General features: G+C 38.9%; 1 protein-coding gene across 1 annotated transcript in view; it reads right to left on the minus strand.

The window, feature by feature from the left end:
- LOC142018852 (contactin-6-like) overlaps positions 1 to 24,465 on the minus strand; it is a 199,589-nt gene that overhangs the window by 72,392 nt on the left and 102,732 nt on the right. The window contains exons 5-8 of the mRNA XM_075005030.1: positions 23,710 to 23,913; positions 20,403 to 20,505; positions 5,128 to 5,312; positions 1,860 to 1,996 (exon numbers count right to left, since the gene is read on the minus strand). Coding sequence (XP_074861131.1) covers positions 1,860 to 1,996; positions 5,128 to 5,312; positions 20,403 to 20,505; positions 23,710 to 23,913 — 629 coding nt within the window. The remainder of the gene's footprint in view (positions 1 to 1,859; positions 1,997 to 5,127; positions 5,313 to 20,402; positions 20,506 to 23,709; positions 23,914 to 24,465) is intronic.

Consider the following 24,465-nt stretch of genomic DNA (forward strand, 5'->3'; position numbering starts at 1 on the left):
TGTCAAGTCTGTTCCCACTCTGGCACTTTGAGTGCAGAATGCGAGGACTCAAAAATTATTTTAAAATACCTCTTTGCTAAAGGCTTAATTTAAAAGATTATCCAACGTTACAGATTCCCTGACTTTAGCTGGTATGCTGCCACCATACAAATGCAATCCAAAACTACAGTTGTTATCAAAGAGTACAATATTAAGTATTTTAGGCAGGTAGTTGACAAATCAATCAGGGCTTTAAAGAATTGCTATCACCTTAAACTTCACCTAGAAACCCACAGGAAGCCAGCACAGATCATCTAGCAGAAGCTGGATATGCTTAGCTTGAATTTCAGTTTTTACTAAGCCAATGTAATCAGTGCTGTAGTGCTACTAAAGGAAAAACAACAATAACAGCAAAACAAACAAAAAACACCTCTCCCTGAACACATACATGCTAACACTATTGATACATTTGCCTCATATTTTTATTCCTATGCTCTCAACAACTTTTTTCTCCATGATTCCTCAACACACAATAAAACTGGCTCTGTACAAATAACATAACTTAAAACCAAATATTTCAAGTCTTACTATCACTTTCCTCCAGGGACAATAAAAGTAAAGTAGAATAACAAAAAAGCAAGAACAAGTACTTTCTCCAAAATGAATCAGTGAGAAAAAAATGCACAACAACAGAAAATAAATTCCATCATGGAATGCATGTCTGGAAGGAACAGATTTGTTTTATTATTATATTTCTTAAGGCTGGCTATACTACCTTAATAGAATTTAGAGTACACCATATAGTACTATGGGATGTAACAGAATCCCTAGCTGACCTACTCTGTGCATCTGAAATAAAATATACACTTGTGAACTAGTCAATTTATTTCATGTAACTTCCTAACAGTTAAAGATAATGCTGGTTGCACAGATTATTTAATGTCCTCTTATTACTACATAGATGCATAGGAAAGAGTGCCACCTATTGAGTCAGCAAAATCAATTTCTTCAACATTCTCCCTGCTTCCGCCCCCACCCCCCCGCCACCACCGCCACCTTTGGAGGTCCACAATCCACTGTAACCTGGATTATATTGAAAATTTGATGAAATAATAGCCTGGGGGTAATTAATATAGCTGATATATTTCTAACTAATTAACATCACATTACTTATCTACTCTCCCCCACCTCCCCCGGCCCAAGACTCTGACTACAGATATCTTTTGCATATTTAGTTCTACCTACAGGTTGCTTGCTATCCTCTCAATGTATTTTTTTTCTTTCTTCTCTTTTTAGCAGACTTTCTATGAATCTATAAACCTTTTTAAAAGTTACTCAAGTGTTTCACACAGAAGCTAAATCCTCCCTCTATGTCTCCACTAACTCTTTTATGATTATTATTAGAAGCAGAAATAATGTAGAGATGACCAGCTATGTGGTCAGCGAGAAGAGGTTTGTAAAACACTGACCTGCAGTACAGAATAAACCCTAGGGTGGAAAGCAGCTTTCCAAGTTATTTTCAAAACGCACAGTGCTGAGACATAGTGAATATTTTATTATGCTCACTATCCATTTACCTCCAAACTATCCTTTTAGTCCATTGAGCAATAGTATTCAGAATTTTGTTGCCTGAAGTATTCCATTTACAATGCACTGTAAGTACTGTGAAAAATATTGGTGAGACTTTGGAGTATTTTATCTCTCTTTCATTAAAAGGATACCATCAGATGGCATGCTGTAAATAACAGCTCCTTCCAAGGCAGACTTGATAGTTCCATTTTACAAGGGACAACAATACTCACAAAATTGTTAGGACTTTATTTTTAGAACAGACAGAATCAAACCCACCTTCTAAACAAAGTAAAAATGTTGTGTCTTACCTCTGGCATAAGGGGTTGTCCATTTCTTAACCAACTATAGGAAGGACTTGGTTTTCCACTTGCCTTACATTCCCAAAACAAGCTGTCATACAGAGCCAGATAGGCATTTTGGATTGTTTTATCCCATTCAGGGAGTGCTGTATTACAAAAACAAAAAGTACAAAGCATTGTAAACAGCTTGACTTTTGGTTTGCTCAGCTTACAGCATATTATGTAGACCAATATTGTCTCCTTGTACTCCAAAGTCTGCCTGTTTCCATCTGTTGTTTCTTTGGATCATAAACTCTCAAGGGTATGGATCATCTCTTCGTTCTGTGTTTGTTCACGACTAACACAGTCGGGTCCTGGACTATGCCTGGGGTTCTGATGCATTACAATAATAATAGTAATAATAAATATCTAACTGCCTCCTTGGAGGGAACATGGGGAGACACTCCTATGTGAACGCTTTGGTGGGCAAGGGGATTGTGCTAAGATGATGGCATCTGCTCTCTCTGGTTGCTGACCTGCTCCAGAGACTATCACAGAGGAGAGCAGGGGCAGAACTCCACCTATTTCTTGTTACTGCTTGCCTTCTTGCAGATGATGTTCATCCCCAAGAGTTGTACAGAGGGAACCATCACTGTATTCTCCTCTAAGAGACCCTTGATAGAGATGACCCTTGCGCAATGCCCTTTTATATTCCAGTGAAAAGGCCAATCACAGTCCATAAGTAACAAAGAAGATCATTATTACAATTTCAGGGGATAATCAGAAGATACTTTCATAAAATAGCTTTCAATTTAACTCCTAATATAGAGCTAGTTATTGGTTGGATCCTGACTCTGTAAGCCTAATTCGTTCATCCATGGATGCAAACCATGTCTAGGTTGTGCCTACACTACAAAAATAATTTTAAAGTTGCTTTCTTCGAAGTTGAGTGTCTACACACACCCTTAAACTTAAATTTTGAAGTGGGGCACTACTCCATTCCTGGGAAAGGAGTAAGGACTTTGAAGTTGGGCTCCCTTACTTCGAAGTTAGCTTTGAAGTAAGGAAAAAATTGTGTAGACTCTCTGCAGGCTACTTCAAAGTAGTGCTTAACTTCTAAGCTAACTTAGCTCCTACCACAGACGTACCTCTAGAGTCCAATCCATGCACTGGGAATGTACAAGAACAAGTTGGTAAAGTTAGCTATGTTCATCCTTAATTATGAATCATATTTATTACAATAGTGCCCAAGTTCTAGCCAAAGATGAAGCCCATTGTTCTCCGTACTGTACAATGCAGTATAGCAGACAGTTCCTGCCCTAAAGAACTTAGAGTCTAAATATACCAGGCAGACACAGGGTAGGGGAACTAGACAGAACATTCTGCGACAGTGTGGAAATTAAGCATGAAGAAGTAAATTGTACATAAATTATGTCAGCCTGCTTAAAAATCAGGGAAAATGCTTGTGAAAATTATATATTGTCTATATCATTGCATACAAACAATTATGAATGAAATTTCAAAGTATAATTAATATGCTTGTAATTTTAATTACATTTATTCCATTAATAATTGTATAATTAAATGTGTAGTTATTAGTCATGGTGAGATAATCTGCTGTATTTAATATCACCATTTGATTCATGTTCCATGAAAATAAGTAGACAGTGAGAACAAAATAACCCTAAGAAAAGCATCACCAGCAGCAACAATTAAAGTACCAGTAAATGGTTCTATCCCTGGCATAAACCTGTGCTTTAATATTAACCTGAAGATTGGTATTTTGCTATTTAGCAGGGTGACTTGATTTAAATAACAATTTAAACCACCAAAAATAATTGATTTAAATAGTTACTAAAAAACTCTCCGAGTCTAAAAAAATCTACTGCTGTCTGTGCTTAGAGTGAAATTAATTTTAGAGTAAGTTCCATGGAACTTGCTGGCTGTTCTATTTTTTGAGAAAATAAGTATCGAATGGGGGTCCCTTGCAAAAAACTGAGTTATGCTGAAGTAAAATGGGGAATAGACTTAAGGCATCATCAGTATGGCCTGTGGCCATTACGTTCTGAAATAAGTGACGTGTATTATGTAATAAAAATAAGGAAAAGACACCCAGTGGCAAATGGTAACTTTCAGATTTCTCTTACTGCAGCTTTTTGCATTGTATACTTGAGTGATAGATTCTAAACCTAGTCAACTCACTAAACAAGCCATAAGGCTAACTAAGGTAAACTTTTTTCTCCTAGCGACATACAACGCAGGAAACAGCTTGGGAATGTACTTTGAAAATCACACCTATACCAAAAGGCATAGAGGAAGTCTATGATGCATTGCAAAATGAGTTATTTAAGTTATAAACCGGCTGATCAACTCAGCCGTATCCACATCTTCATCCCCATCATTTTCTCCAAATCATCAGTTTTCTTTATGATGGTTAATTCTTGCAACTAGACCCTGCATCTCCTTTTTGTACTGCTTACACTTGACATATTTTCCTTTTTCATCCAGGGAACAAATTTCTTCAAAATAGTCCTAGATGGGGTCTGTCTTATGGCCAGAAGACATGATGCATATAGCATGCACAGGAAGATCAGTGGGCATCTTTTCACCTTTGTTTTCCTGCATGGTCTTGTATGGGCTTGTATGACAAACATTCTTGCCCTAAATAGCCAGGTGAACAATAAACAATTTAAATGAAAATCTGATTTTCCTGTTCATGCTACATGTACCATGGGTCATCGCATAGGAAAGGGAATTTGTTTCATAGGGCTGCAACTCGCTACTTCTGTGCAGGTGGCAAGGGGTAATCAGAGAATTATTCTCCTGTACAATGCATTGTTCAGTACAACTAAGCCTGGATAATTGGTGAAATAAGCTGCTTCTGCTAAACATCAGAGGGACAGAGTTCCTTCCCTCTGCTAAGCCTGGGACATCATATCTACATGCTTCCTCTATCCATCCCTCAGTATTGCCTGAGACTAAATTCTCTATCTATCCCTTAATGTTCCACATAAGTACATGAGATGTCTTTCTGCCTTATATTAACCTTAATAGCTGCAGCACAGCCTACATTTTTCCATCTGATACTAATACACAATATATTGTACCTGCTGAAGTTTAAATTGTAATTCAGGGGTCATTTCAAGGCTCCAATCCTTTTATTAATCAGCTTAAGATGAAAATGGATTCTACACTGATATCTCCTTTCAGGGGGCTAATGGACTTCATTATCTTTCTCTCCTACAGAATATTACCAAGTGCAAACATATTTCACGTACAAACAATCCCATTGGCTCACCATAAATTATTAGTTGACCTCTTGCAGTGTTTCTTCCTCTAATGTTTCCTGCAGTACATTCATAGAAACCTTCATCTTCCTGCTGAAAATCTGGGATTTCAAGGACACCTGTGGATTTGTAGTGTTTGATTTTCCTTGAAAATGGGTGTCCGTCATTCCTCTTCCAGGTAATACTGGGAACTGGACTAAATAACTATATTGTATTAGATTTGGGGATAGTTCAATCAATACACAGAGAAGAGGTAAAGTACAATCTCTTAGCAATAACTCCAGGGCTAAACGGGAAGGATTTTAAAAAAAACCTTAAAAAAACACTTCCACATTTCTAAATGTTTCCTTTAATATGGTTTCCAAAGATGGGATTTTCAGAGGCATTCAAGTGACTTAGGAGCACATATCCCATTGACAGGCAATTTCTATATCCCTTAAACCTTTTTGAAAATCCCAGCCTCAGCTCAATACTGCTGCACTCAGGTCTGCTCAACTTTTCAGACCAAATCCTGACAGAGAGAATGAGAAAGGGAGGAGGATGGAAACCAGGGAAGGAGACAGGAGAGACCCCAGGAAGCTTGAAAGGGCAGCTAATCTTCATGCAAGCACTAGAATTATTGGTTAGTTTTCAGAACAAACAACATGTCTGCACCACTTCCAATACTCATTGCTAATCAGAATGATGAAATATCAGACTGAAACACAAGGAGGAATGAAGGGCTATAAAATCAGGATATAAAAAGATGGAATGAAGAAAGGGTATAAAAAGGAGAAATGAGCGGAGAATGGGAAAAGAGCAAGAGTGACTGAGTAAGGAAGAAGATAAAAGGGAGATTTTTCCTTGTTTTGCATTTTTATCATTTTATATTGTTTTCATTTATGTTTGGATCAATGTATTCTATATGATAAAAAAATAGCCAAGTGTGACAAAGGCTATAAATACTTCTTGAGTTTCTAGTAATATCACAGACCATACAAGCTTCACCTTCATGATTTATGTCACAAGAACACTTTGAAATATTAATAGCCCTGCATTTCCCAGTTGCCTTTCATGTGACTGAAAAGTAAAGTAAGCTGCTTTTCCAATGCAGAAGATTTGTTACACCCTGAACAGCTTTTTGAAGTGGCTTTGACTGAATGCTGAAGATTTTTTATTTTTGTGGCTAGTAATGTCAGCAGAAAATTTTCCATCCTACAATTTAGAATGACAACAACTATATTTTATGCAAGTTGTGTGCATGTTCCAAGACAGCAGTAAGTATATGTCCCAGCTCCTGATTCTGCACAGTCTTCTTCATGGGTACATATCGACTTCTGCAATGAGACTCATTGTGCATGTCTGTATTGCAAATAAAAACTCACAGCTCAGTCTTGCTAGCTGATTTAGGTTCATGAAGCTCAGGCTAAGAAGCTGCTGAACTGCTGTTTAAATATTCAGGCCTGAGCATCAGCCCAAGCTCTGAGCTCCTCCTGCCTCACAGAGATGGACCTAGAGTTTGGGTTTTATGAGGCCATGCCTATAACAGTGAGTTCTTTCGAAAATAAGGCCCTTTTTCAAAAGAACACACAGAGCGTCCACACACAAAATGAGCTATTTTGATCCAAAATTTAAAGATGCAGCTTTTCTTCTGGGAGCCCTCTTCTGCTCCCATATCGTGCAAAGCACCTCCTTTTAAAAGCTTCTTTCAAAAAAAAGCATGTGTAAACTCTCCAGAGGCTCTTTTTATGACAGAGCAGTCCTCATGGTGTCACATTTTTTGATCCCTGGCCCATTCTTTTGAAAGAGTGGGGGTATATGGATGCTCTCTATAGGAAGAGCAGATCAATCTTTTAATCCACTTTTTTGTGGGTGGATGTGATCTTTTGAAGGCTGATCTTCTGGAAAATCATCTTTCGAAAGATTCCTGTAGTGTAGATGCGGCCTCAGAGAGTAACGGTCTCTGACATGTATCAACCTGTAGAACAATAGTATATTGTGTATGTATTTGTGTATAATTCTCCTGAGAGGTCAGATTTTATCTGTATTGGTAGGTCTACACAGCAAAGTTATTTTGAAATAACAGGTGTTACTTCGAAATAACTTTGCTATCATCTACACAACGCACCCTTTGTTTCGACATTATTTTGAAAGAGCAGTTGGCTTATTTGGAAATAGATAAACCATATTGCATGTAGAATAGCACCTATTGGCCATTTCGAAGTTTACTCATGAAGCACTGAAATACATATTCAGCACCTCATTAGCATGAGGGTGGCTGTGGCACTTCAAAATTGATGCGGCTCGCCGCCGCGTGGCTCGTCCAGACGGGGCTCCTTTTTGAAAGGACCCCAGCTACTTTGAAGTCCCCTTATTCCTATCTGCTCATAGGAGTAAGCTGACTTCGAAGTAGCCAAGGTCCTTTCGAAAAGGAACCCCATCTGGATGAGCCGTGCAGTGGTGACCCACGTCAATTTCGAAGTGCTGCGGCCGCCCACATGCTAAAGAAGAGCTGAATATGTATTTCAGCGCTTCATTAGTAAACTTCAAAATGGCCATTTGCATGGCTATTTCAAAGTTTTTGGCAAGTGTAGACATGGCCATTGTGAAATAGCAAAGTCAAAATAGGGGATGTTTAGACAGGGAATAGATCCATAGCGTGTCCAAGAAGAAGAGTGCTTTTGAAAGCAGGGTTTCTTTTTGAAGGAACTCAATCTAAATGACTGTTAGTATTCAAAACCAGCCCCTTTCAAATAAGCAGTGAGATCCTGTGGGAGTATGCAAATAAAGCATAAAATATTTAAATCTGTGCCTCATTTGCATTTTCAATCATCTGTGTTTACATGCCCCTTCTGAAAGGGAGAGGTAGTGTAGACGCAGCTTATTGTATGTAGATGCTGTATTTCGAAATATCTAAATGATATTTCAGAATAAGCTATTCCAGAATATCTCTTCTGGAATAGTTTACTTCAGAATAACACTGCTGGTGGCAATACCCTATGGAAATAGTGTTATCTATTCAGGAAAAAACAGATGTTCACAGAACCATTGACAGTTGGAGCACCATGAAATATAATGAAAGATAAAGTCATGCAAACATCACTTACTTTGGCTATCTTTATAAACTCAAAACTTAGACCAGTGCATTTATTTTTTGAGCAGTCTAGTGCTGGTGGAAGATGATAAACTGTGCAGCACAAGAACTTCTAACCTAAGCTCCTTTCTTCCATCTGAAACAGAAAAAACTATAGCATCAAGGCCAGAATGGAAAACCTTCTAAGAGCTCTTTAGAGAACTCAGTGATCTATCTAGCTATTGTAGTATTTCATCATTACTATGCTGCCTACACAGACTGTGAGGCTATACACAATTCATTCTGGCCATTACTACACATGTCACTTTTGGAGAAAGTGGCATGCTAATAAATGGCCCGAAATATGCTCATGAGGTGTGGATGTAAATTTCCCATGCCTCATTAATATAAGGTCACATGATTTGGAGTCCAGAAAATGCTCTTCTGGACCCCAAAACAATGCATAGAAGCATGGCCCCTGGGGGTTGTTCAGGAGGAAGTTCTCCTTCCGGAGGCCCCTTCTTCCTGAAAATTTTTACCATATTTTGGGCTGTTTATTAGCATACTACTTCCAGAGAAAGTGGCATGTGTAGAAACAACCTCTGAGTTTGACTGTGGCTTTTAGCCAATGCCCTGCATGTGTGTATATATTTCTAATCCGACCCCTTCAATGTAGCTAAACAAGTCAGTGTAAGTTAGGTGGCTGAGAGGTAGCTGAAGGAGTCTTAACTGAAATAAAACTGAAGCAATGTAAGTAGCAAGGGGAAATACCTGGAGGAAGCAACCAAGATTTTATTGGGGCCCACAAGTTTTGTACTGTCCTCTCTTTTGTTGTACAAGTTTGTAACCTACTGGACTTTTTGGGTCCTGGGTATCTTCTCCATAGTCAGACATCAGCTACTGCCATTATCACTTTTGTTCTACTCCCTTTTTCCAGACAAAGACCTGCTTGCTGTTATCTAGGGCTCTGCTTCCATGCACTGGATTATTGCAAAACATGCTGCCTCTTAAGCTCATGTAAAAATTGCAGCTAGTGTGCAGAATAGTTCTGTCCCCTCATTATTGTGTTCTAAATAATGAAAAATTGGATTTCACTATAGGTTGAAAGAGACCATTGATAACAGATGGAACATGGCTGGCTTTAAAAATGATTCAGCATATTAAACTATGGGTAAATTGTTATAGTACAATATAAGACCACAAAGGATCAAATGACAAAAGCATTCAAATAAGTTGTTTAAAGCACTATGTTTGGGAGGTGGAGAGGCTTCGCTGACAGATGAAGAGAAAATAGGAACCATTGGTGGTAGAGTGGGGGAAGAAAACAAAAAAAGAAATAACAATTAAGTGTTTTCACTCATACTTTGTTACCCAGAAATAGTTCTTTAAATATTTGCTATCCTGTTATTGATGTACTTTATTTTAGCAATCACTATTCATGAGTAAGGAAAGGCTTCGCAGACACCAAGGCCAGAGGCAGGGCTCTGTGGAAGAATGCCTCTTCTGTCAAGCTGTCAACTCAGGTTACCAAGCCCTGAGCTGAAGATGCCCTCCTGTTTTCCTTATCCATACCAGATCCTCATAATTACTTCCTTAGGGATCTTTCAAGACAAATCTCTCTCTCTCTCAATCTCTCTCTCTCCTTTGTACCCAGGCAGTTTGAAATGCATTTCTCCACTGATGTGAACTATTATAGCATGACAGAAGTAAAACTCAGCATTTGGATCATCAGCTTTGCTCTATTTAAATTAGTAATTGCAACAAATACTCAACAGTACTTTGTTCTCTCATAGCAGAGGTTTAGACTGAAAGGGTGGCCTAGTTTATGAAAAAGAGAGAGAATTCATTAGTCAGGACAGCAGCTCTAGCAGACCTCCTCCAACCCAAATTACAGGTTAAATGACTGTTGTTTCAGTCTGTAGTAGGATCAGTGTTTTTGTTATGTGCCTATCATAGGTAAAGGCTACATCTACATGAGAAGCCTCTGTTGACAGAAGTCACTGTTGGGAGGGATTTCCTGGCAAAACTTCTGTGGACAGATTGCATCTAAACATAAAAACAAATCAAAAGACCAATCCACTCTGTCAAAAGAGAGCATCTACATTTCCTGACCCTCTGTCGACATAATGGCTGACCAGAAGCTTTGCAAACAGGGCTGTCCAGTGAACCAGAAGCTCCATCTGTCTGGAAAAAGGGTGCTGGAGGACCTACATGGGTGTTTTGTCAACAGAACACTGTTGAGAGAGGCATTATACCTGAATGGGGAGTGATATAACATTGCTAGTAGATGTGCTGGATTTTGTTGACACACTGTTGACAAAGTGTTTTGCATGTAGATGGGGCTTGCTTTTTCCAGACAAAAGCCCAGTTTTGGCAGGAAAAGCCTCTTGTGTAGATGTAGCCAAACAGAATCTGGGCATTTTGGGCATTACGTTTCTCCATTGGTGTTTCCTGGTGTCATTAGCTTGGGCTTTCCAGGTCTTCAGTCACTATTTATTCCACAAGGCAGATTTTTATGTGGGTCCTATAAATTTAAATGGCACACAGTTACTAATAAGCTTCTATTCATTACAGTAGAACTGCTTTCTAGAATTCTATTACAGTGGGCCAAATGCAAGATTTTGACTAAGGGGAGGTGGAAAAAACACTAAATGGGATTTAATATGGGAGAATTAAAATTCACCTTAGAAAAGTTCTTCATTTTTTCCTTCTAGTCACTTTTATTAAAAATCAATGAGTTAAGAAAGGACATTGAAATACTGGTGGCTATCCCTGGTCTGACACCCCTGGGACCAGACTGGAGCCAAATGAGGGAATTTGCCAGACCAAGGATGGTCCCATGATGCCAGTCCTTAGCTTGACTACATTTCTGGCCCTGGCTACCACCCTGCCTCTGGTCCCAGCCTGGCTGCCTACCGGTCCACCACTCTCTGGCCCCATTGGTGACCCCTTGGCCAATTCCAGGCTGCTGCTCCCCACTTCCTGGGCAATGGCAACTCCCCTTCTGCTGCTGGGCCACCACTCCAGAGAATACCATATTTCAGAAGTGCAACCTGTACTGATAACACTCAAAAAATTTGTCCAGATGCTTATGTTGGATCATTACCATGTGAAATATTTTCTATGGGAGAATTTGTGTTCAGTATTTTTTATTAGAATATTCCAATGGCAAGTGAATGACCATAAGATTAAGGGTCAGGTTGTTGTATCTTTACTCACACTGAGCAGTAGCTTATGCTTTAAGTACTCCCACTGACAATACTGGGAGTGCTAGGGGTGAAAAGCTCTACCTAGTGGAAGAATATATCAGTCTGGTCTTGAATGGTTCTCCTCTTTTTCACGTGTCCTTTCTCAAACACGTAAGAGGAGACTTAGAAGCACCTTCACTCTAAAAAGGAATTAGTCTTGAGCAAGTTTAATACAAGAAGCACAAGAAATTGTTGTATGCCAGCCTCTTGAGTTCCAATTCTCGTCTGTCTTTCTCCTTGAAAACACAAAGGAAGGCATAACAGTGGTGAAATAGCAGGGATGCAACTCTATGTCAACTCAGCTTCACAGGAATGCTAGCACATAAGTGACCACGCAGCTCCCAGATCCTTGGCCTGTGACTGCATCTTTCAAAGGTACAGTCAGGCTTCTCCATCATTATCAGAGGTCAGTTCCACACATATGTTTGCCCCAGAAATCAGATATCCACTCCAAAAGTCAACCTTTTCCCCAGTTCCCATCTGGATTTAAATCTCCACTGTAAAGTAGTGTACAGGGAATTTCCAAGGAGTGTGCTAGCTCCCCAAAGTCCTATCCCTCTACTTGTAACCCAGCCCTTCACTGCTTCCAACACACACAACTGTATTGTCCGCTGTGAACATACCCTTCACAATGAAACAGGGGTGATATCTGTTCCTGTATTAGCAACTAACTCATGTACACTTACTTTCATTTAATAAGTAATTATTTGGGCTGAGAAAGATTTGTAGTGTCGAAGAACAAGAGGCACTGCGCATCACAGACAGCAAAGTCTGGCCCTTTTCTTCCTAAATAAGAAAACTTAGTACATAAATTTGTGTGTGTTCATGAACATAAATCTATAGTTTAATTGAAAGCTGCAGAGCACCTAGGAATATTGGGTTCCACTACTACTTTTTTTTGCATATTCTACCACACAGACAGAAGAGTCACAAATGCATAAGTTGCTAAATCAGACAGAAAAGAAGATGGAAATACTGTATATTTGGGGACAGATGTCATCACAATTTAACATGTTCATAATATCATACTCTGCACCAATAGGAAATGTCCATCACTTAAAGGCTCAGATAGTTAAGTAAGTCGATCACACTGTATTTGCAGAGAATCTTTCATGCTGTTCATCTCAGGGCACTTCACAATAAAATTAAATTTACAATTTAGATAATTAAGTCCATGCCTGATTAAACAACGGAGACAATGCTGAGATTTGAAGGCTGCTATGATATCTGCATCAAATTCTGACACAAGAAACAATTAAGATCCAAAGACCATAATAATCACAGGGCTCAAGCTTCCCATCATTCTGCTTTATTACTCAGAGAATAGCTGAGATTTCCATTTCTGTGCATAGCATGTTTGGTCAGAAGTATGGCAAGAGTCAAGTGCTCTATCTCAAGCCATACTACCGTGAAACAAAAATGGTCCCCATTGAGCTTCTAATTGGTGATATAATGCTGTTGTCAAATTCTAGTAGGCAATGTAAGGAGCATCAGCCAAAATATCCATTACCTGTGTCAGGAGTGTGAGCTGGATATTGTCCAACCCAGTGGTAGTGTATTGGAACTGGAGAATTTAATTAAAAAAAAAGTGGGAGCATCCTACTGGTCCTCCCTGTCTTCTATTTTAGAAGCCATCAGATCCTCACAGAGAAGCCAGTTATAGAGTTAGCTAGACCTTGCATGTTTCTATATAGTTAGCAAGCACATCTGGACAGCTTACACAAAATGCAATCTCTGTCCAAAAATGGTAAATGGCTTTAAGATGATGGCAGGAACTGCTGGTAAGTATCCTGGGTTATTTCACAGGGCTGGAGTGATATGGTCCACATGGAAAAGCATGTTTGTTCTCTAATCTGCAAATGGTCTATGTGCACAGGCTCCCAAAAAGATTATGCCTAACGTTAGCAGGATATGGCAAATGACGAGGAAAAGGGTTACTCCCAGGAAGAATACAAGTCAGCTTTACATTTGCAGCATGTGTGCCTGTTTTGGAAGCCATTTTTTTTCTCAGCAAACCCAGGGACTAACTGATGACCATATTTGAAATTGGGAGGGAATTTTACCCTGGGTCAAAATGTCAGAGAATGTCAGTGGCTTCTGCCTTCATTTGCACCATGGGAAAGAGGTCACTTAGGCTATGTCTAGGTGGTTGGGTACTAATTTGGGATACAGTGGTATCCTGAAGTAGCTGCCTGCTTCTATGCAATGCACCAGTTGTCTTGAAACAGTTTTCAAGATAACAGGTGTTCTATTCACGAGGAATAGAGGGATAGCTCGAAATAGGGCTATTAGCCTATTTGAAATCTACTCTAAATAAGCTGCTTATTTTGAGCTTACAGTGTCAAGTAGACATAGCCTTACTGCTTTAAACTAGAGTAAAATGGTGGATTTTCTGTACTATGAAGCCTTTATATCAAAATCTGAGAATTTCAGTACCTCTGCCAGAGGCTATGGGCCAACTACAGGAGTGGGCAGGTGACGTTCAGTGGCCCATGAAGTTTATGAGGTCAGACTCAGTGATCACGAGGTCCCTTCTGGCATTAAAGGTAACGAGTCTGATCCCTAATGTTTAGATCCCAATTCTGCCATTGAGATGCAGTCAAGCAACTGTTCTAAATTTCTGTTTCCCTCTGTATCAAGTGATGAAAATAAAGCACATTTAAATGTTTCATTTGTCCTAGTCTGTTCACCCTTCTTGTTAATTATGAATGTAACTGCTGTCCATCTGATGGTGATGCATGATATTTGTGTCCTCCAACCCACCCAGTCATCCAATACTTTCAATATCAATTTATTTTCCATAGAAGTCAAAGGTTTCTTCATGATATCGGGAAACTATTCACAAGAGTCTTGTTGCATTCTCCAGGATACAATTCACTGTCAGTACATGATCTATGATTAGAAAATTATTTTTGAATAGTGACTGCTCTATACTTGATGCAAATTGAAAGATATTCTATTCACCACTAATTATGGTGTCCTTCATGCTTGTCTTATCATTTGATATTAATATTGTTCTTCAGCTTGGAGGTATGATACTATCATTCAAATATTTTGTGAGCAGACAGTCTACATGCAGCTTCTCCATCCACTGGGAAACCACCTCAGCTGACTTTAATTTAATATTGATGCTCTGTCCACCTTCACTTTCTTGGCAATTCAACTTTCTGATTTCTGTGCTCTATTGTGACAAAAATTGCCTTCCTCTTGGCAGCCAAATTGCCAATGAAGCAGAGTTCTGCAAGGCCTTCCCCTGCCCCACCCCCAGTATGCTAATTGGAGTTTGTTCACTCAGGTATTTCACTATCAGTTATCATTATTGTAGCTAAGGGCACTGGAAGCTTTGCAGAAGATGGAGGTGAGTGGCAGACAAGGCCAAAGTAGCCCCTCTCTTTTTGAAGCTTGCTGCTTTGGTCTAGAGTCGGCTACCCTGTCTTCTGGCACCACAGCATCCGTGGCTGGGAGAAAGGTATAATTGGAGTGCCTACCCTTCAAGGGACAATTTGAGGTGGATTCAGTTCCAGAAAGAGTGATGAACCAAATATTGTGAGAGATAGAGGAAATTAAATTTATCCTTTGACATTCAATTTTCCAAAGCCATCCAATCCAAAGATAATGAGCACAACTATAATTTTCACTTATAACTAAAGACAGATAAACATTTTTAAATAAAACCTCTTCCTAGGTTCTCCACTTCAGTATTCACAGCAAACCTTTACTGCGAGCTCTTTGACACAGGAACTGTGTAGAAATGTTGACTATGTTAGTGGAACCTTGAGCATACTGTGTATACAAATAATACTTATGGGTCTGATAAAAATCAGGTAACTTAATCCTTAAGGTCTCAGTTTATTATTTTTGTGTATTTTGCTCATGCAGTTTCTAGTTGAGACTGGAGATGGAAGACAATGGCTACGTCTACACGTGCAGCCAACATCGAAATAGCTTATTTCGATGTTGCGACATCGAAATAGTCTATTTCGATGAATAACGTCTACACGTCCTCCAGGGCCGGCAACGTCGATGTTCAACTTCGACGTTGCTCAGCCCAACATCGAAATAGGCGCAGCGAGGGAACGTCTACACGTCAAAGTAGCACACATCGAAATAGGGATGCCAGGCACAGCTGCAGACAGGGTCACAGGGCGGACTCAACAGCCAGCCGCTCCCTTAAACGGCCCCTCCCAGACACAGTTGCACTAAACAACACAAGATACACAGAGCTGACAACTGGTTGCAGACCCTGTGCCTGCAGCATAGATCCCCAGCTGCCGCAGAAGCAGCCAGAAGCCCTGGGCTAAGGGCTGCTGCCCACGGTGACCATAGAGCCCCGCAGGGGCTGGAGAGAGAGCATCTCTCAACCCCCCAGCTGATGGCCGCCATGGAGGACCCAGCAATTTCGACGTTGCGGGACGTGGATCGTCTACACGGTCCCTACTTCGACGTTGAACGTCGAAGTAGGGCGCTATTCCTATCTCCTCATGAGGTTAGCGACTTCGACATCTCGCCGCCTAACGTCGAAGTTGGTGCCGCTACTTCGAAGTAGCGTGCACGTGTAGACGCAGCTAATGTAGCTTGCTGGGCAACAAGGCATAGGAATCATCAGTAGCTCTGAGAAAGACCAATCTGACAAAACTCCCATACCTAACAAATCTGAATAACTTTAGTTAAGCTTTAGGTAACCATCCAAACTTTCAAGACCAAAATCCTGAGCTGATATAGAGTCGTATAACATGGTGTAATTCCATTGATTTCAATGGGATAATTTGCATTCTTTAGAGACTTGGCTCAATATTCTTCTTAGAACCCACTCCGAGATTTTGACGGTGTATGTAAGTGGTTTTTTACAACAATTGTTATAATGTTTAAGGAAATAAGCATTATCTCACTCTTTTAAGCAATATCTCACTCCAGGAAAAAGAGAGGGGGGGAAGGCCTCCAATCCAATATTTTGTCATTTCTAATTCTTGCTGTTACGTAGCGTTTTTAAATCTGCTGCGATAAATAATGTAGACTGTGTCAGACTGCAGTTGCACTAGTATACAAAAATGGTAACTTCATTCACGTCAGTGGATTTACCTGCATTTACTTCAACCTCCTAACACCAATAATTTCTACCCCACTTTTTAACACATACACACACACCTCTTTTCTTCTTTATATAATAATAAATACAAATACCACCTTAATTATCTTGTTCTAATCTATCATTACATTGTTTTCTTGAATCAACATTGCAATGGAAAACAAAATCAAACAAATCTAATGGATTGTGAAGTCACGAATTAAGTCAATTCATTACAATTAATGGTAAATTATTCTTCCTAGAGCTGACATTTTATTATGCAACCGTACTTATTACCTGATATTTCTCCTCTTTTTCTTGCCTGACATTGCATTCTACTGTCATTTCTGCCAGGCTTCCTTACTAGTTCTTTAATTTTTAAAGCCACTGAAAAGTTTTAATCTTTGTTATCAGTTTTTGTCAGATTTTGGTAACTGAAATTTTCTATATGATATTATTTTTTCATTCTCAATTAGTAAGGGTCAACATTTGAATCATAATCTCCTTTTTATATATTTTCAACTATTTTCATTTTTCAATCTGTAATAACATATGATTATTTATTATTTACTCTGCCACAAGAAAAAATAAAAGCCATGGCCTAGAGATTCAAGTCTTTAACTCAGACCATTTTCTTGGTTATTTCTTATCAGCTACAAAGCTTGTATTCAAAAGCTACAAAGAAAAATGACATTATAAAGATTGTGATATTTATTAGCATTTTTTAATTGAAATGCTTGTTCTTTCTTTTATTTTGCAAAAATGTTCCATAAATATTGTAGAACATGTAAAATTATAATTCTTCATTGAGAAGTGCAAATTTTCCAACATTCAGATTTACCTGAAGTTCCAATCATTGTTACGCAGGTTGAACCTTTCCAGTCCAGCACCCTCAGAACCTGAACAGTCCCAAACAAGAGAATTTACTGGAGCACATTGTCTAGCAGCAACATCAGTACTTCCAGTGCTTATTGGGCTCATAAAAGGCATTTAGGTGTAAATTACAGCTAAATAACAGCAAAGAACACACCCTAGTTGTGTTTTAGAATTCATCAAATTGGTGTTAAGGCAATGGGATGGTTAAGGCAAACTGGTATTAATGCAATGGGATGGCTAAGAATAAAAGACTCAGAAGTCAGGAAATACAAACTTAATGTTTAAAGTTCAATTTTAATTCTGGTCTCATGCTTTTATATCTTAGAGAGCCTATGTGTCCTGTGAGCAGTAGTCAGTGTTCTGGTTAAATGTTTCACAAAAGGAAAACAGTATTTGTCTAAATACTGGGAAAGTATTTTCACTTACGACTTTTGGAGGACAAGCACACAGCAGATTGTCTATAACCATCTTAGATGTGAACAATCTCTGTAATGCATAGAGGTGTTGACCGTTGATGGCATTGGCTGAATCAAGTGGACTAATAAGATTTGAGATACTTAACACATGTATTAGAAAAAAATGTTGAACTAATGTGTACAGACAATACTACTCATGTGATTTTTAAAGGTATTTAGTTGCATAAATATGCCTTGGGGATTTTCAGAAGGCCATAGATTTAGAACTGTGCTAATAAGTGACTTTTAATTTTACTGGCAGTTTCAGAAAAAAAAAATAAGATTGATTTTTTTAAATGATTTGCAAACTCATAAAATGGAGAAAAACGGGTTAAATTAAACATTTTATTTTTAACATTTTATATATAAAGTGAAAGGGGATTTTGAAATAAAGTAATTCGAGTAAAAATCAAAACAGTTTCTTTACAAAATGTTGAAACAGCACATATTGATTTTTTAGAGCTGTTTAATTAATTTATTTATAATGGTGCATAAACAGGTTTACCAATTCTGCAAACCTGAAACAAATGATTTAATGTTAGGCTAAATCCAAATCTGCAATTTTTTGACCCTAATAAAGAATTTTGCTAAAAAAGTTTTCCCGTATCTACACAGGTGCTTCACTCCTGTTGAAATCAATGAGAATTAGGAACTGTGATGCTTTTTAAAAATTCCACTGATGCATATTTGCATACTTAGGCACAAAACTTCCTTTACAAATATGGCCCTATCAAACCTGATTAGGAGTGTTGCACTTACTGTACCATTTTTTGTGCTGCACTTATATATACCTGTCAGCTTTAGAATGGTGTCTTTTTACACATTCACATGCTGGCAGAAATATAAGGCATGCTTAAAACTTTGATTTAAGATAGACATATGACTGATGTATAAACTACATGGAGTCATTTCAAAAGGGGTGTAAATTACACATTAAAATATAGTTAAGAGAGCCAGCAAAAGGTATAATAATTTGGTATGTGGGGTTGTTCACATTTGGAGAGCTCTGTAAAAAGAAATGGTCTGACTCTCCAAAAAGAGCAGTTTGATATTCCCTGAGATGCATTTAAAACAGGGAGCAGAGTAGAATGTTTCCTGAGTGTATATTTGATTTTAGTCTTTTAAACTATTTTTTATTTATTTAGTAATCTGACTATTGTTTGATACATAGATCCCTCTGGGGCATGTTGGAAGAGATCTTAAATGCTCGATTAGGATGTTTACCTTCGTTGGACATGGAGATTAAGATTAGGAAAGCAAATCAACTGAAATTCATGGATTTCTAGATTTTAATTCAAGAAGGGATCATTAGATCATCCAGTCAGGCTTTCTATATAACACACACCATAGAAGTTCATCTTTATCAAGCTGAATCATGTGTATGACTAAAGCATATCGTTATAGTGGGAAGACTGTTGGTAGACAATCTAAAAAGAGAATTAACTGCAATGTATAACAAATTCCCATTACTACGTTGTTTTATCCCACAATATATTTGTCATATCAAATGCAGGATATTCAACATCATTTAATAAACACTGTTCCTAGAAAGCTACATGTTCTAGCTAAAAGGGCCAATCAGCTCTTAGAAGATCTGTATTCCTGCTAATATTTGAAGCATTATGAGGAGGGGACAGAACACCTGCTCCATCTCTAACTAGTTCTAGTTTTTCTCTAATTATCATTTACAAATGGCAGTTAATTGTTCTTTAATATTCAGAACATGAACATCTTATTTATGTCCGGAACATACCCATCAATCTTGCAACAAGACACCTCAGAAACTGGCCAGCCCTCAGCTGGCATAAATTAATACTGTGCCGATAACTTCATCAAAACTACATTTAATTATACTAGTTAAGGGTTTGGCCCACTGTGTTGCTCAGGTGAAAGGTCAAGTTCCTTCAGCTACTCCTTTGGACAAGCACAATAGTTTCCTATGAATACCATGCTTAGTGGATATGGTCCAGGGCCTAATGGTATTGAGCTCCTGTAACTCTGCTGGACTGTCATGGGTGGCTTGATTCTCAGACTCTCCCAAGAGATAATAAGTACCTCTCAGCCATGGGCATAAATTTAACTGTGTGACTGTCTGTGGTTTCAGTTTGGAAGGATCCTTGGAATACATTCAATTTCAGTCCATATGAGTTCATCCCAACTTTTGTTCTGAGAGGTGAACTGGAATTCAAAATTTGGTTTCACATGATTTAGATGCATACCTGCAATGCGCCCCAGAATTGCTCTGAATTGAGGCTTGGCCTTTCTCCCAAGGTTTAAACAGTGTGGTGAACCTTTCAGTGAATGCAGACTTAGTTCTCAATTTGTAACAAAACCAGCTACAAAGCCAACTTCAGATTTCATTTGTTTGCTTGCCAGTATCATTGTGAATGTATAACATATAAACAGAAATAAGCCAAGATAAGTTGTTGTTTTTTTTAAAATGACCTAGCTAGGTATTATTGACATTCAGATGACAACGAATCAAAATAATTTCCACATTGACACAGCATTCCAAAGATATTCATAATTCTCTGTGATTTTCACTTTTGAACAACAACATTACATAAAATCAAAACCAAAAAATCCTTACTTTCCAAGGGCAAAACATTCCAGTTTAACAGATGAACCCTTCATGGCGTATGTTGTTTCTGGAAAACGTACTTCAATCTTTGGTTCATACTCTCCCATCACACCTGTTGAACATCAAAACAGCTAGCACTCCAGTTGTGTCTCAGACCTGTCTAGTACAACAGAATTTCAGTGTAAAAGAAAGCACGTTGTTATTTCCACAGTTAGAGCCTCATCCTGCTCCCACGAGAATCAATCAGCATTTTTCCAGTGATTGCACTGGGATTAAGATTGGGGTTGTGAGTGAATTTTAGCTGCAGACAACCATTGATATGAATGGAAATACTACCTTGAATTTCAGTAGGCTCTGGATGAGGCTCCTACTCTCCCTAAGGGTAAGAAGGAAGCAGAAGATATATGGAAAAAAGGATGGGATAATGGAAGGAGGATAGAAAAAAAAGGGACAGGTTGGTAGAAAGGAGGGAGAAAAACAGGAGCAAAACACAGGATGTTTCCACCTGTATTTAATATAAAATAGCTAAGGAGCTATACATTTGCTTGGAGTTTGTGGGCTCTATGCACATAACACAAACATCGATCTTTGTAATTAAAATGCCATCAGAACTTCATCGAGGAAGTATTGTCCTACAATGCACAGTTGCTTTTATTTATTCTAGGAATGTAAACTTCCGCTGTGTTTTGTTAGTGTCTCAGAGTGCTTTGAAATCATTATGGGGGATTACAATTTAGGTGAACAAACCCATCAAAAAACTTTGCTAACAGATTTCCCAGCTATATATTCCCCACTGTGAACATTATTTAGAAAGCTGCCTAAAAGGTGTTTGTTTTTTCTCACTCCAGTGACTCACTGAGTTTTGAGCTACCTCTGGGTTTCTGCCTCTGAGATCATCAAGTCTAGTTCCCTTCCCTTTTGGCAGGACAAAACACTATCTTGATCAACCCGTATAGATGTCTATCTAACCTGCTCTTACATATCTCCAGCGATGGAGATTCCACAATCTCCCTAGGTAACTGACAGTTAGGAAGTTTTTCCTAATGTCTAATGTAAACTTCCCTTGCTGCAGTTTGAGCTCATTGCTCCTTCTCCTAACCTCAGAAGCCAAGGAGATCAATTTTTCTCCCTCCTCCTTGTAACCCTCTTTGAGGTACTTGAAAACTGCTATCATGTCCTCTCTAAATCTTCTCTTTCCTAAACTAAACAAGCCCAGTTCTTTCAGTCTTCCCTCATAGCTCATGTTCTCTAGACCTTTAATCATTCTTGTTGCTCTTCTCTGGACCTTTTCCAATTTCTCCACATCTTTCTTAAAATGTGGTGCCCAGAACTGGACACATTACTCCAGTTGAGGTCTAATGATCACTGAGTAGAGCAGAAGAATCACTTTTCCTGTCTTACTCACAACACTCCTCTTAATACATCCCAGAATCCCATTTGCTTTTTTGGCAACAGCATCACACCGTTGACTAATATTTAGCTTGTTGTCCATTATGATCCCTAAGTCCCTTTCCACAGTACTCCTTCCTAGACAGTTGCTTCCTATTCTAAATGTATGAAGCTGATTGTTTCTTCCTCAGTGGAGTACTTTGCATTTGTCCTTACTAAACTTCATCCTGTGAACCTCAGACCATTTCTCCTGTTTGTCCAGATCATTCTGAATTATGAGCCTGTCCTTCAAAGCAGTTGCAACCCTTCCCAGCTTGGTATCATCTGCAAACTTAATAAGCGTACTCTCTATGTCAATATCTAAATCATTGATGAAGATATTTAATAGAACTGGTCCCAAAACAGATCCCTGTGGAACCCCACTTGTTATGCCCTTCCAGCCTGACTGCAAACCATTAATAACTACCTTCTGAGAAGTTATCCAGCCATTTATGCACCCACCTTACAGTGGCCCTATCTAAGTTGTATTTGCTTAATTTATTAATAAGAAGATCATGTGAGACTGTATCAAATACCCTACTAAAGTCTAGGTATATCACATCCACTGCCTCTCCCTTATCCACAAGACTTGTTATCCTGTCAAAAGTAGCTATCAGATTGGTCTGGCACAATTTGATCTTTACAAATCCATGCTGGCTGTTACCTTTCACCTTATTTTCATCCAGATGTTTGCAGATGAATTCCTTAATTATTTGCTCCATTATCTTTCCTGACACAGAAGTTAAACTGACTGGTCTGTAGTTTCCTGTGTTGTTCTTTTTTCCATTTATATAGATGGGCATTATGTTTGTCCTTTTCCAGAAACCTCCTCTATCAGCTCCTTAAGGCTACGTCTACACGTGCCCCAAACTTCGAAATAGCCATGCAAATGGCCATTTCGAAGTTTACTAATGAAGCGCTGACATGCATATTCAGCGCTTCATTAGCATGCGGGCGGCAGCGGCGCTTCGAAATTGAGGAGCCTTGCCGCCGCGCGGCGCGTCCAGACGGGGCTCCTTTTCGAAAGCACGCCACCTACTTCGAAGTCCCCTTATTCCCGTGAGCTCATGGGAATAAGGGGACTTCGAAGAAGGTGGCGCCCTTTTGAAAAGGAGCCCCATCTGGACGCGCCGCGCGGCGGCAAGGCTCCTCAATTTCGAAGCGCCGCTGCCGCCCGCATGCTAATGAAGCGCTGAATATGCATGTCAGCGCTTCATTAGTAAACTTTGAAATGGCCATTTGCATGGCCATTTCGAAGTTTGGGGCACGTGTAGACACAGCCTAAGTATTCTAGGATGCATTTCATCAGGCTCTGGTGACTTGATGACATCTAATTTTTCTAAATCATTTTAAACTTGTTTTTTATGTATTTTATCCTCTAAACCTACCCACTTCCCACTAGCACGCATTATGTTAGGCATTTCTGCATTGGCCTTCTTGCTGAAGACTGAAACAAAGAAGTCATTAAGCACCTCTGCCATTTCCAAGTTTCCTTATATTGTTTCTCCCTTCTCACTGAGTAGTGGGCATACCCTGTCCTTGGTCTTCCTCTTGCTTCTAATATATTTATAGAATGACTTTATATCTCTAGCTACTTTGAGCTCATTCTGTGCCTTAGCCTTTCTAATTTTGCCCCTGCATACACACAGTTTACTTATATACTTCTTTAAGTTGAACCTGTTTCTTCATTTTACCAATGCCAGATCCAAAGTCCACTGAAACAAAAAAGACTCTTTTTCTCAGGCACCAGATAAGTAATATGAATCTGCACGTTGGTATACATGGATTAGTTCCAGCCACAGGACTAATAACGAATTAAACAGTCAAATAAATGATTTTAATAAGTTTTGGGTTTGTTTTTTCAGAAAGTCACACGAAGAGAACTTACCATCACTACGGAGGATAAGGGGAGTGGGTGGGCCCCGAACACTTTGTTCTGCTTTAGCATTAGTAACAATACAGGTGTAATTGCCCACATCAGATGGCTCTACTTTAGCGATATATAGATTTCCTGTATCTTGGGATACAAATCGACGACTATCCTCCTGAACATACAAGGGGTTGTCATTGAAGATCCAAGCATAGGATAGGTCTGGAAAACATCAAATATTCATTATGCATCCTTTCCAATGTACTCTATTCCACGTTGGTGCCTAACTCCAGTGTAGTCAGTTTCAAATACCCAGTTAATCTCACAGGAGGAATTTGGGAGGAAATCAGATAAAATAAGCATTTGTTTGTCCTAAAACATAAATCCAAACTTTTCAGAAGTTACCAGCTTTTGACAATTGTTGTGCACCACTCAACTTTGTTTTTCAGTAAGAGTCTGTTTCCTAGCTTCAGCAAGAGAATGAAACAAAAGTGCAAACATGCCTTCAAAAACCTGTTTTAGTAAATAATTTGTATATTCTATATATTCTATACTGTCCTAAATATCTGGATGTTTTATAGCTTCTTGCTTGGCACTTTGGCTCCCACCTACCCTTATTTTGCTCTGGAAGCTTAGTCTGTTTATATTTATGGAGGAAAGGCTTGTTTCTATCACATCTATCCATCTAGATATTTGTTGGCTATTTGAATCCCATCCATACATTGGGACAGTTGTAAACACTTCCCATGTATTTGCTGTCTGATTACCACAACG

Source organism: Carettochelys insculpta, chromosome 11, assembly GCF_033958435.1.
Source record: "Carettochelys insculpta isolate YL-2023 chromosome 11, ASM3395843v1, whole genome shotgun sequence".
Lineage (NCBI taxonomy): Eukaryota > Metazoa > Chordata > Testudines > Carettochelyidae > Carettochelys > Carettochelys insculpta.